General features: G+C 33.6%; 1 protein-coding gene across 6 annotated transcripts in view; it reads left to right on the top strand.

Moving 5' to 3' along the window:
• Fhos (Formin homology 2 domain containing) overlaps positions 1–14,688 on the top strand; it is a 94,619-nt gene that overhangs the window by 52,854 nt on the left and 27,077 nt on the right. The window contains exon 2 of one of the 6 annotated variants that reach the window (XM_076134940.1): positions 5,104–5,379. The exons of the other annotated variants lie outside the window; for them this stretch is intronic. Within the exon in view, the coding sequence (XP_075991055.1) occupies positions 5,155–5,379 (225 nt within the window). The 5' untranslated portion in view covers positions 5,104–5,154. The remainder of the gene's footprint in view (positions 1–5,103; positions 5,380–14,688) is intronic. 6 annotated transcript variants of the gene reach the window in all.

Genomic DNA, 14,688 nt, shown 5'->3' with positions numbered 1-14,688 from the left:
CACACAATAAACCCATCTTAGTTAAAAAAACTACTATAATATGTTTTCTCTTTTTCATTTCGCTAAGGAGCGAAAGAAACAAAACTCTTTATAAGCCTTCATAACTTCATATATTTTTATAAATAAGAGGGTTAGTGTTTATACATTTTGGGTATAGCTTCTTCGATCTTAATTAGACGTTTAGTTTCACTTTTTCTGTGTTGTATCTAGTATTAGTTTGTTACTCGATGGCATGTCCGAGGTTACGTAAACCGCCGTGTTAGGAGTGTTAATTGTGTGTGTTGATTAATGATACGTCTGAGCAAATGAGCTAATTCTGATAGATGTAAATGTCACTGATATTAGTGTTTCAGTGTTCATTGAATTTCAGTATTAATGACTCGATTCTATTGTTTTCTCATCGTTAGATGCTATTAATAGAAAAACGAATGTTGAAATGTTTATCAGTCAATTCCCTGAGACTGTCAATATCATCAAAATTATTTCTCAAATAAGAAACACTCATTTCGTAAACCAGCTGTTAAACATCACCCACAGCAATATTTAGTACACAATCAGTAAGCAACGTATTTCTACATGTCTAATTCCTAAAAAGAATCGCCACTTAATACTCAAATACGCGCCTAATTACCGTAACGAATTGAATATAAACTATTGCACTTATGTACTCGAGCGCTCTTCCTAATCACTTGTTCATGGCTCGTTGCTTCTCTAACGTGGACTCATTTTATAATTACAGTCGCTTGCAAAAGTGCGTGACCTTTATATTATTCGATAACATCTTTACTTACATTCTTCTGCTTAAAGGTTATAAACATCAACCAATTAAAAGATATCCAGTCAGTTACCATCTAGGCCTCCAAAACATAAAAATTGGGTTAAAATTTAAATATTTGTACAAGCAATGTAAATGTTACATTACTGGCCTATATTCGCAAAATAGACGACCCAATTAACGATTTAGGCGTAAACAGTTTTTAATTCCTTAAGATCTTCATTCGAGCATATTGTGAACTAGGCTACGTACATTAAATACCATGAAAATGAGGTTCAGATTCATGAAACTGGTGTTAAGATTGTATGATATAAATCGGGTTAGCCCTCTATTCGAAATAATAATATAGTTTATGAAAACAACGGTTGTCAAACAACGTTTCTCATTACTTATAAAGTTTTCCAACGTTTTTCCAAATTTATAAAAAGAAAACAATGTTCTAATCTATTATGATGACAGGAACATAGAACACGACAGTCCGGTGTCCACAATTTCGCGTATTGCTCAACATTACCCACATTCGTTGCCCACGCGCATTGCGCAACGTTCAAAATTAGAATAGAATACCGCCTAATGACGACATGCAGCGGCTGTCAAAATAATACGACCTGTCATATCGACGTTTTTAGACGTAGCAATAGGTGCTAAATATGATTTATTTTTCTAAATAGCCATCATGTGTCTAATGACGTAGAAACACATATACAAAACGTTTTATGTTTTGTGTTTTATTTGTTCTGTTTGTAAACTTTGTTATTGGTTTTAAAAGAGCACTGGTAATTTAAACGTTTATCGGACAGTTATTGTTTAATAAGCTGTTAGAATATCATAACTAGAAAAACACAAGACAATGTAGCAGTCAAAGTAACAATACTGAAATAAGTAGTTCCGAAACCAAGTAAATTTTAATGATAATCTTTTTGTATTATAAGGTTTCTTAAAGACGATTCCGGGAGGGTTACCTTCTTGGCCTTGAGACAAAAGAAGCAGTATAATTATTAGAAAATATACACTCTCCGTATCTATCGATTGAAGCGCAGTCGTGACCACACTTCCTGGGACGGTAGTAGGGTGACCAAAATGTTAAAGTTGAAATTAATAAAATTTAGTTATATTATTTTATTATCAAAAACATTTGAGACTGCTGTATGAATTTTGTTGCTTTGAAACGCCATCAATATTTAGAATTAGTTTTATGACATCCTACATCTGAAGTAAGATGTCAGGGGAATAGGCCGAGAATGACATTAACAATGACTAACTGATTGACATTTCGCCTATGTGCCCATCCGAGTACTCCAAATAAAATTATTACAAAGGTAACAGATAATTATAAAGACCCAATTGTCAAAGGACATCGTATCTCACGGACCTTGTAAAGGTAGTAAAAGTTGTAAAAGGTCTGTTTGAAAGGCAGTAAGTTAGGAACAGTTGGTGACCCTCGCCTCGGTCACGGAGGGGTCAGAGAACATCACGACGGCGACGGGACGGCCACTGGACGTCCACGAACAAACATTATAATTGCTATTGTTATTATGGCCGATGCTATTACACTTCATGTCAGTAAAAGAGAAAGGACACGACTTGAACCTTGGTTTTCTTTCGTTTTAATTCAATAGAAACTGAATGAAGATTGTAATTAGGTAAAGTGTATGTCCAAAAATAAATTAACCCGCGGTTATTCAAATTTTCAGATTTGATAAGTGTTTTTTTTATAACAAATAACAGAGTTTGTCCTGCTGGTGGATATACATCCTGAATCTAGATATTTAGAACCGATATATTTTATGACTAATATCACAAAAGTACGTTGTTTAAACATTTTATAAACATCAGCGATAACATAGAAGGAAACTCAATACAAAAAATATTTTAAGCACTCTCAGCTTCACTCGTTTACGTTTGGTAGGATATCAAGATCAGCGATTGCCAATAACATCCAAACTTATTATGAAACGCCTCTATCCGGAATCAGTTTGGTATATAAATATATTTATTTTTTACTTGAGTCCCCAATCTGAGGCGCGATGAATCGTAGAAACAGAGCGAGCGGCGCGTGCGCAGGGGTCGCTGACCCCACGTGAGACAATTTCCCGAACAGAAAGTTTGGGAAGATACTTAAACATTTTTCTTAAGAAATAATATTGGAATACTTCGGTTAAGCGGCGCTTTACGATTGTGTTCGAAAAACTATTAAAGGAATCATTTGTGTTGTTAGTTAATAAGCACTTATTTTTTATGTAGGTATGTACAAAGTCTGTAGTAATATATTAAAGCTGAAGATACTGTTTCTTAGTACCCGGATACCTCAGGTATTAAACATAAGTATCTACCTTTCTTTGATATTTTCTCTAAATTTCGCAAGCAAATCCGTGATTTGGCTAGTGGTTTATATTGAGTCGGTACTTTGCCAACATAATCTGATAAAAAATATTTAATATTTGATATTCTCAAACATTTATTTTTCTTTATGTGGATTAAACAAATTAATAATAATTTTCCGTCTCCTGAAAGATTTATTTATTTAAGGTAAGTACAACAATGTAAGGTAAATTATTAATTTCCAAGTTATCAATGTCGGAACATGAAACAGATAAATATATATAACATTAACGACGTTTCGAGAATGCTTGTTAATTGATATTAAAGTTAACGATATTTATCATTAGGTGTCACTGCGTCGCACTTGCTGCGATAGGAAACATTTATATTGGAAAATCCTATTTCAGAAAATAAACAAGAAAAGGTTATAATATATTACTATATAGGTAGTATCTTTCCGGTGCGGTTTTTATGTTATAAGTGGAAAGTACAAATTACTTGTAGGGTACACTGTACAATTATTATTATTATCAACGAATTTTGCTTATATTAATTAAAATATCAATAGTGTTTATTAAAATGATAAACGAAACTTCATATATAAAAATTTTAAGAATCCCGAATCTCAGAGTTTCAACATATTGTTAATTATAAATCGTAATACAAATATTACATTTTCGGCAGTTTTTGATGCTAGATCAGAAACTGCCGAAGAATAATCATTAGAAAAAATACACACAGATAAAGAATATTGATTTAAAATAAAAGAGAAATTTATTGATTTAAAATATACTAATGATTCAAGGTCGGAAATAAATAAAAAACCCATTGGTCTAACCGTGCGTTGTCGTGTTGATTAATATTTAAATATGCATTATGTACAGTGGAGAGGGCTTTCCCCATTTTGCTCAGTAGAATCACCTCTTACTAGTATAATGTTATGAATCATTGGAAGTTATTCGCTTCCGGAAATACGCACTCACAAAAAACTTTTGTCACACAAGTACGTAGGGTTTTTTAAAAACTGTATGCTGAACTACGATATTTATCTTGCTAATGAGATTAGTACCTACTTACACAAAATTATTGAAAAAATGGAGCTGATTAAGTAAAGCAACGAATATCTATAGGTTTCCGTATTAATATGGTTAATACATAAATTAAGGGCAAATAACCTTAATAATAATATGAAGTGTCTAGAATTTGACATATTTTGATATTTTAAATAAAATGTATCAAAAAGGACACCAACAATACAATTAACTCTGTACGCTATTTTTTACAAAATAAATTAAATTAAACATCCAGTCATCAATATATACATAAATCTCTAGCTCACAAAAATATTTTTAACTATTTTTTTTTTATTAATCAAAGCACCAGCTTATTTCTACTACTAAACATTACACGAGGTTAAATCGCAAGGAACGCAACACAAATTGATGCCAATACAATTCGCATTACGAACTATTGCATATGAAAGAATGGAACATCCATCTCTATTATTATAAACAAGTCCTATTGACATCCAGTCAAATAGGACTGATTAAATCTAGATAACATATGTTTTAAACGAGAATCGGCAGTCAAATAAATTAGGCATACCTAATTGATTGGTTTAACTATTATAATTAAACTGCACAAGAATTAGGATTTTCGTGTGCAAGTAAATATTATACAGGTGCAAAATTGAATTAACATCATTCAATAACGGTACCTACATCACCGAACAAAAGTACACCTCGCTCCATACGTCTTTACTCAATGCACAAAACTTAATCTCGGACATCTTGCACGCTTATCGTAAACGATCAGCTGTGGACGTGAATTTGCCATCGCAAACACTTCAGTCTTCAGTCCGCGCGCGCACGCGATTACACACGCTGCTGGCTGGAAAACATAAAACCTCCGCGCTAATATTTAAAAATTAACCGGCTCCGAACATTTGTATTTTTATATTTTAAAAACAGAATGTTTTAAATCAATTTATTTTTATTTTTCATTAGGTTGGTTTTAGTGTAAAATGTGATTAAACTGTGATTTTAAGTTAGTGCAATATGATTGAACTGTTAAAAGTGAACGATAACAGGGTAAACGGAACGATGAGGGACATCGGTACAGACTCGTTCGTGTGCAGAGTTCAATATCTGGACGACTTGGATCCTTTTATGGAGTACAACGTCCGGGAACCTCCGCGACCACTCTACCATACATTCAACACGACCATACCTCTGTCGTATCAAATTGCCGCCGTACATCGCTTGCTTCAAGCCCCACATCGGGTAAGTCACCTGGTTATATCAAACATGTATTTTTGTAAGCATTTTGAACGTCGTAAAAATTTTATTACTCGCAATAATACCTGTATACGACCTCCTACGTTAATTAAAAAAACAATCGCCGATTATTTCGCAGTTCGGAAACACGCACACGTAAATATTGACAATAAATTCAGTTACTGATAATAATCGTTAGTTAAGATAACAAGAAATGACTGATTGCGAAGAAAATAGGGTTTGGAAATTATTAGGGTCGTCAAAGATAGTCTGTCGTAAAATATTTTGCAAATAATAATTTGATAAAATGTTCCTAATTTGGGTTACACAAATAATGGCGCGACATTTATGACGCGCCCAAATTAATAAAGGAACATTTTCGTGTTATCATCGACCGAAGTATGTTTTTAATCCGATTAAAAAAGGAAGACTTTATTTTTCAAACTTTTTTCTTGCGTTCTTTTTTTTTCGTGGAATATATAACTGCAACCAGGAAATGAACAAGCAGGTGAAATTACAATAGAATCTGGGAGGCCCGTCTAATATTAGTGGCCAGTATAAATGTAATAGAGCTGTAAAGCCCATTACTAATAGGCTTACTCATCGTGGTATTTGGCTAAAATTACTTGTTCTAAATTCTCTCGCACCTAGCTCAGGTGTGCTGCGTTAGGAGGATAGGCAGAGAGCTTGGTTCCTAGACACATATACTAATTACTATTATAAAATACCAGGACATTATTACTACTCATCACATTCGTGATCACTAACGGCCATTTACCAATGAGATTCAGAAAGACGCTTAGCTTGAACTATCACAGAATTTTGGGAAACAAAAATTATTTAATATTTAATAAATAACCTAATTATATACTGCAAGTTTTTTATAAACTATATTTAATTTATGAAACGGTGTACCGTCTTTCAAAACACAACACTAATTTCGGTGCGGTAGGTCGTATTTTTCTTAAACAAATACCTAATGTCGGTCTCTCAACCTACATCATTTATGATATAATGTAAAGCATTGTAGTCTGTTGTGTTCACAAGTTTTTGCTACAGCCACTTTATGTTATGCTTTGTCGTGAGAACGTAACAAAGAATAGCGTTACTCATCTAATCTGCAGAATGAAAGATTTAAATTTATGTTAATCGTCGAGGAAAATTGTAACCTATCTGGTCAATGACGTCATCGTGTTTGCGAAGCAGAATTAGAGCTTGAAGATGATGATGATATCAAGGGTCACTGATCCCTTACCTTAATAAAAAAATATCTATAGATAAGGAACGTACTTTTGTCAAAGAAAGCTTTTCTTTCTATGGAAATAGTTACTATTGATTACAGAAATTTATAAAATTCGCGTAGCAAAACATCACAGTCACTCTCTTTATAAAGGTTTGGACCAGATAAAAATACCACGTTATAGTTAAACTAAGCCATATTGAAAGTGCTATACAGACCTAATAAAACATTTAATCACCAAATTAGTCCTTTCTCGTCTAGACTATAGCGGTTAACTAAACAATAGTAGAAACAATGTCAAACACGTATCGATAAACAACGCCCCCGCAACTCGGGACCGATCTCACCAAATCAGGACACCAAGACAATAACCATTTAGTCGCAAATTCGCAATAAATAGTATAATAGTCACAATAACGATTGTCGCAAACCTTTGACTTGTAGATTAGGTTTACGTATCACTTGGGTTTTCCTACAAGATTACGTTAAAAGGACATTGTTAAGTGTATGTATGTGTCGTGAGTTTCGTTCACTTGTAGGTTTCACATTGATTATACGGTCCGTAGAATGACATCACTTTTAGTGAAAAGGACACATTAACAACTCAACGCGTCTCGCGTCAAGTCCTTTGAATAATGAGAGTAAATTCATTTCCTATAAATCAATTTTTCAAGCATTTTAACACTTGTGTTTCTATAAAATCAGTAAAAAATTTGATAGAGAATGGCACGTAGTAAGATTTTTTGTGAAAATAAGCCCCGAAAAATAAAACACTCAGTATCAGTCAGACAAGGATACTCGCACAAAAAAATCTATGTCGCAAAAGCACCTCTAGCATATTATCATTATTTTCTATTTGCGTTTTTAACATTACAATTTATAGATTAAACATACAATTTATCATTTCTAAAGCTTAAGCCATTCCTTCATGATCTATCACTTGATTTTATTACCTTAGCATATTACAGTAAGTGATTTTACTCAGCATTGTAACTGAGAATGCACTGTTCCTATGACAATAGGAACTGGTTCTAGGGGCGGGGCTTCATCATTATGCGAATGTACCATAAATTCTAAGACCCTCATTCATAAACGCATATTAGCATTGTTTCATTTACCTATTGAATGTTTAGCCGTTACTGTCAAAATTTCAATGAGACGAGAACAAAAGAGATTGACTTAACAAGATAAGTGCAGAAACTTAAAGAATTAGCACATTTTTAACAAGTATTCTGCAAACAATTTTACGAGAAACCATCTTAAGATAAATAAGTTAAGTCGAACGAGTACGAGAACGAGTACTGCACAAGATGTGTGTTTAGTTCAAAGTTAAAATACCGAATTTCTAGATCATAACATAGACGTTTTTAAGATAAACCCTGAATGGCACATTGTCTCCGCGTAACGATCATTTCTCTGAATCGTGACGGTTTGTTAAAGCAGTTTTAAGGAAAAACTTCGGTTTTGTCAAAGACAAAACATTTAGTCTTTAGTGTCAACAAGCATTTAATATGGTCAATATTTAGGCTGGAAATACCACAAGACTGAAGTGTTTCTCTTAAGAATGTCCGAGATAAGGATAAATCATTTGTACTTGAGTGTGGATTGGTCGGTCAACGCAAGTGCAAAGCCTATGGAACTCGTACAGTATACACTATACATGTACGGCTCTTTTGATGCGTCATTCAAATACATTCTTGTTTTTTGCACTCCCGTCCCACGATGCTCAGACGACCTCTATAACCCAATCGTTATATCGACATTGCGACACTGCTACTATAAAACATTTCTAAGTGATTTATTAACCTTGTACGGGATTCGAAGACTCTCTTCAGACTGAAGATGCATTTCTTATGACGCTGTTACTATTGATTTAGTTCAAATACATTGTGCTATCTACAGTATGCTTCATAAGGATCGTCTATAAATACACATCGCAAATGCATTAAAATAGCAGTGCAGAATGTTATGTGCAACCGCCCACTTATATTGCTTTTAATAACCACGATAATATTAGCTATAATCAAGGTCATTCTGGAGAGACGTTTTGGAAGATTGAAAGTCGACAAACAAATAAACATTTCAATTTTCCGTGCGAGAAGAAAAGGTGCAAAATTCACGTAATCTTCTTTGCTAAAGTAACAATCGCTTACTTAATAATCTATCTGCCTTAAACCTTTATCATAATATTCAGACTAAAGACACGTCTCAGTAGATGAGCATGAATGATCTTTACGATACTTCGAAACAATGAAGAATTTAAAACTGCATGTTTTATTTAAGGTGATTGACCTATATTATCTATGTCATTGTGTCGATAAACATAATTATGTTTGAACAAAAACTCAAACGCCTACCAGTTCAGGTGACGTGTGGATCAAAGACTTCACCGGCCAACAAAAGGCTGTGAGCGTGGTTTCCACGTTCAACAAAGCGTGTTACGTAGACATTGACAAGTTGACAGTTTAACAGGCGTTTTTCATAGAAGTGCGGTATACTGCGACCTTGACTGACTGAAAGCTTCTAACTTTACGTAACTTATTGATAAAATAAAAGTTTTATATTGTTAGATTTCGTTCGTCGTATGGATAATATTGATTTTGCAGCAATTGAGATTGTTAGATAATTATTGGTCTGCTTAACACCGATTTTCGATTATTATTGTTGTATAGATGGAAATGCCTCGTAATAGATTCGAAGACGTAGTAGGTGCAAACACATTTGAAATTAAATACCTTCATCTACCTTAATTAACACATACACTATCGAAACTATCAGATTATTATCGGCATCGCTAACGATAGGCCCTTTGATTTAATATTATGCATAATATCGCTAGAATGCGAGAAAATTTTATATCATTGATAGGTCTTATATGCGTATTAATATGTCCTTTAAAATTTAAGTATCATTATTACTCATATAAATGACATTTAATTTAAATTTGCCTATTAAGTATCAGCACTATAAAACTGAAGTGCTTATAATTGAATAGTATTATATAACTCACTAGCTGACCCGCGCAACTTCGCTTGCGTCACATAATTTTCCCCGCTTTTGTAACATTTTTCGTTGCTACTCCGCTCCTAATGGCCGTAGCGTGATGTTATATAGCCTATAACCTTCCTCGATAAATGGGCTATCTAACACTGAAAGAATTTTTCAAATCGGACCAGTAGATCCTGAGATTAGCGCGTTCAAACAAACAAACAAACAAACAAACAAACTCTTCAGCTTTATAATATTAGTATAGATAAAGCATAGTATTACAAATCATTTATGATTGTTCAGTTACTCATTAGTTTTATCTGTTACATTTTCCGTGTAAAATTCGTCAGAAGTTTATTAATCATCTTATCTTATTCGGATGTAAATAATGTTAGGTAAAGATTCTGTGATACTAGTTTAAAATGATACTCGTATATTGTTCAAACTCCTTATAAAAGAATAATGTAGTTTTATTATTACTCGTTTCTGGATTGGCTTTGCCATCATCATTCAACAGATTTCAACTTATTGTTCCTACAATCATTTATTACGCTAAACGTAAAAATGTTTATATAAATTAAGTACTGGACGACGGAAAAACCAACATCAAAAAAAAGAAAACCTTACTTTGCCACAACTAAACTTATTAAAATTATTAAACAAGCACTAGCATACGTACAATTTTCCTTACCCATTAACATTTATTCGAAGCATCTTAAATGAATCAATCCAGAATTCCAGAGGGGCATTAAAGCGACGTGTTATGGCATACCATCCGTGATGTAACCGTACATTGTCCCGACCTTTCCATCCGGGACTCATAACTGTGTCATCGTGTTACTACATCTGCCAAAAATAATGCCCACTCTGTTCCTGGAAAAGATCTGTGCTACTGGGAGAGAAACTCTCAAGTGATTCATATAGTAGTCATCATAATATGAGATTATATTATCAACGATAGTTAATATTATAATCTAACGTTTATATTAACCAAATGCTTTCATATTATAGGAAAAATTCTATAGCTATATTCAGAAGAACAAGTAATTCTGTACTTGAATCACTAAGACTTTGTTTCGTAGAAATTAGATTAGCTATGGAATACCTGTTATTAGATTATAATTAATGTCGCTACTACAATCCTAAAGATACCGCAGCTTTCAAAAACATGGGCGATGTCAGATAGAATTTGACTGGCTGACTAATCACAACAGCATATCTTTGACCGGGCTAAAAATTTAATTCTTTACCTGACGGATTTGTCGACCGTTGGTCGCAAATTGGCTAAAGAGTAAAGATTAATTATTATTCTGTTTATTGTCTGACGTAAGACTTACGGAAGATAAGTGAAACTCAGTGAGCTGGCAGAAGAATAAACTATTGTGTACAGACTGTACAGTCAATTTGGTGCAATAGAACCATGACGTCATTTATTGTAGTACCAATTGACCAAAAAGGATGACCGTGAATCGGATGATCTAATTTAAACGAGTTAAAACTAAAAATACTGTAAACTATTGTAGGTACTTTGGTACAAAAATTGTTCAGTCAAAGCAACATCTATATAAGAGCATCCGGATAGAAATAGCGGTTTAGAGATAATTTGCGTTTATTCATTTAAATATTCGACAATCTTATCTGCCATACATTTAAAAGTGACGCGCAATATTATAATTTGCGCAATCACACACGTGTGACGTATGTAGATCCATCCTCACGTATTACTTTCGACCACGTAATTACCTTTCAATGTCAGAGAAACCTTATAAGTTCAAACAACCATTTCAAGCTGATCCCGTTTGTAATAACAAATTAGTTTGAATAGAGTCCTAGTAATATTAGACTGGAAATCAATTAAGTCATAGGCCTACCCCACACAAACATTAGCGGGTGCGTTTAGTCCTCGTTTCTATTTAAATTTGGTGGCTGTCTGGTGCCTCTCGGTATTTAATTTCGGTGCATAAATCGTCTTTGCCACTCCATGCTACTACAAAGCAAACTAATTCGTGCTAAAAGACCTGTGTTTCGGCCAACTATATACTATACTATATAACTACACCGAACACCTATAAATTGATTACACTTCCACATTGTATAAATTATGTTTTTGATAACACGTAACCAATTGCCATCTACCGAGCACAACCATTTCAATACATGATATGCACGCGAAATTCTGTTCTGTTGAAATTCACACGTTAAAAATAACTATTGCGTTCTGAAAACAGATCTAGGCTGTTAATTGTAAACTATAGTTTAGTGCGTTTTTAATCGGTGTGAAGACTATATATACCAGTGGGAGTTCCAGCAGGTACTCTGGCATTATGCCAAGACTTTCAATGTAATGCGAACGTTCCGAAAACAAGATATATCTAGGAATCGATATTAATATGTCATTTAGCCGATATTTTGGGTTAGTTATTTATGGTGTTTAAACTGTAATGTCCATCGTCTTCGTGATGGACATGTAAGCAAACAATTTATTATAAGGCATTTTTTTATGCAATAGAACACTTATTAGCGATTTGTTACTGAAGATAATAAAGTATGATGGCAATGTAAAGATATTCAAAATAATAGATAGAAACAATTTAAAGCAACAGGGTCTGGTTTTTCCAGCAATTTCACAGACGCTATATGAATTCGTAGCAACGAAATAAAAACTTTAACTGAGTTTCCTTAAATCTTTTTGTTTAGGTTTGCCTAAACTTGGAAATTATAACTTAAATCAAAACACAGCAACTGTAATGTAATATGTTACTGAATAACCGCATTAAAAACACGTCATCGCCATGCACAGATAACTGAAAATTTTAGATATTTAAAATTACCTTTGATCGCGGACTTCATGTAACATTAGATAGATAGGGTTTCAAACGCGTGGAAGAAAAACACTGATAGGAAATAGTTGCTATAAACCTAGTCCCAGCCCTTCATAATATAATTAGCCTGTATCACTGACGAACTCACTGCAATCATTGTGCCTTTGTAATATTAGCGCTAATTTGACAAAGGTACAATCAGTGATAAATAATTCTAATGCCACGATTCAAATCGAATAGTACTACAGCCAAGGCAGATCAAATTTGACTGAATTCGATCATTGATACAATAAAATGGATGAAAATTCACAACCTTGGCATCTAAGATATCTATCACTCGCTGTAACAACTGCAAAGGAAAACTTCGTTAAGAAACTTGCCCTTTAACCCGGACTTCGCCACTCGCCAGCGTGATAGATTCAAAACACTAATTAAAACCTAATTTCTTCAACTGCACCTTGAGTTGCAATCAACGGAATGAACTTGAAGAATTCTATTTATCTCTATACCATATTCATACTCATTTTGAAACCAAATGTATACGGAAACTGGAGTTATGTGTGAGAATTTAAATAAAAATGGATAAATATTGTTTCCTTGTGCTAAACATCTTATTTAAAAATTAATGGTTACATAATTAAACTTATTCACAAGAGTATTGTTAGGTTTCGGGTCAACATTACTTGTTTCCTAAATAAATTAATTTGTTAACATTTTTTTTAGTTATAGACATGAAATACTATAATGATTCATCGAGGACGGATAAAAAGGCGGTTAATTACGATGTTCTGTATAAAAAAAGGCTACCTTTTTTTTAAAATAGTTTTCCAAAACTATAATGTGGTATATATTGTAGCAGATAGATCTACTTTTATTGCTTGTAAAGAAACATGTAAGTCTTTCCTTGCGACCTGCGAGCAAGAAAGCTAAGATAGTTGTTAAGCGGCAGGTGCACGATTACGCGCTTTTCCCATAATTATATACATTATTCCTCTTATACCGGTCATCCACATTCGCACAGATACGCGGACGCAGAAACATACGCATATGAATGTTTTTACGCGTGTGAATACACAGGGTTACAGCCACGTGAAATGTAAAAGACTGCAAGTACTATCTAATCTAATGTCACCATATGTTCCTACACGTAAATCATTAGCTAATTGATAATTTTATCTACATTCATTAAGAACGGTGGAAAGTACCTCTCACTTATCAATCAATTAACTCAGAATAGCTATGATTTATGTTTACATCGAAGACACAAGAGATTAATAAATAAACACGGCCTTTATTAATTAACATTGTTGTCATTATCATTCTATTAGCGTCTAGTCAAGACACGCCGCGCCATCTGTACTTATTCACGTAGTACTATAATACACATTGTTATGTTGTAATGACAAAAAACCTCGCTAGATGGCACTCGTAGCCATTTTTATATAGTGAAGATTTTCCTCGCGCCTACCTTTACATGGAAACATTCCGAGTCATTTTACTTCTTACTGCACGTTTGGCGCAGTGGTTTAAGCGGTCACCTCGCCGCGACAACCGTAGCGCCGCGTGTGGTGGGTTCGAATCCCACCCGGGACATATCTTTGTGTGATGAGCACGAGTATATGTTCTGAGCCTGGTTGTGAATTTATCTATATAAGTATGTATTTAGAAGTATATAAGTATGTTTATCAGTTATTTGGTTACCATAGTACAAGCTCTGCTTAGTTTGGAATCAAATGACCGTGTGTGAATTGTCCCACTATATTTATTTATTTATTTATTTACTTGCTTACTTTTTTCGTGATAATAGAAATCTCAAGTCCTATTCCAAGATTGGTTTATTTCTGTCTATAAGTGGGTTTTTAGAAGGTAACGGAAAATTACAACGTTGATACATCAAAAGAAAAGGAGCGGTTACCTACAGACGATATCCGACGCCTTTTCTTTTAGAATTAATATCATTATCTAAATTATAATTTTTGCTATGCCTTTATCTTACTCTAAATTAGGTCGATGCAAGTTATAATTAAAAACCATTGGAATGAGAAAAAGAATAGGCACTCAATGGAAGACGGAAGATAAATGTTCAGTCATTGATGCATATTAAAATTAGACACTGATTCTAACCCTTTCTTATTTCTGGTGTGGACATTCTAAAGATCCACATAGTGGTATTAGAGCTGAGTGGAAACTAACTCGTCAATAGTGGTCAAAGGCGATTGGACGACTATGATATAAACAAAAATACCTTTCAATTAATTAATTCGA

Source organism: Anticarsia gemmatalis, chromosome Z (assembly GCF_050436995.1).
Source record: "Anticarsia gemmatalis isolate Benzon Research Colony breed Stoneville strain chromosome Z, ilAntGemm2 primary, whole genome shotgun sequence".
Lineage (NCBI taxonomy): Eukaryota > Metazoa > Arthropoda > Insecta > Lepidoptera > Erebidae > Anticarsia > Anticarsia gemmatalis.
Note: the sequence above shows the minus strand (reverse complement) of the source record. Positions and strands in the feature narration are given on the sequence as shown.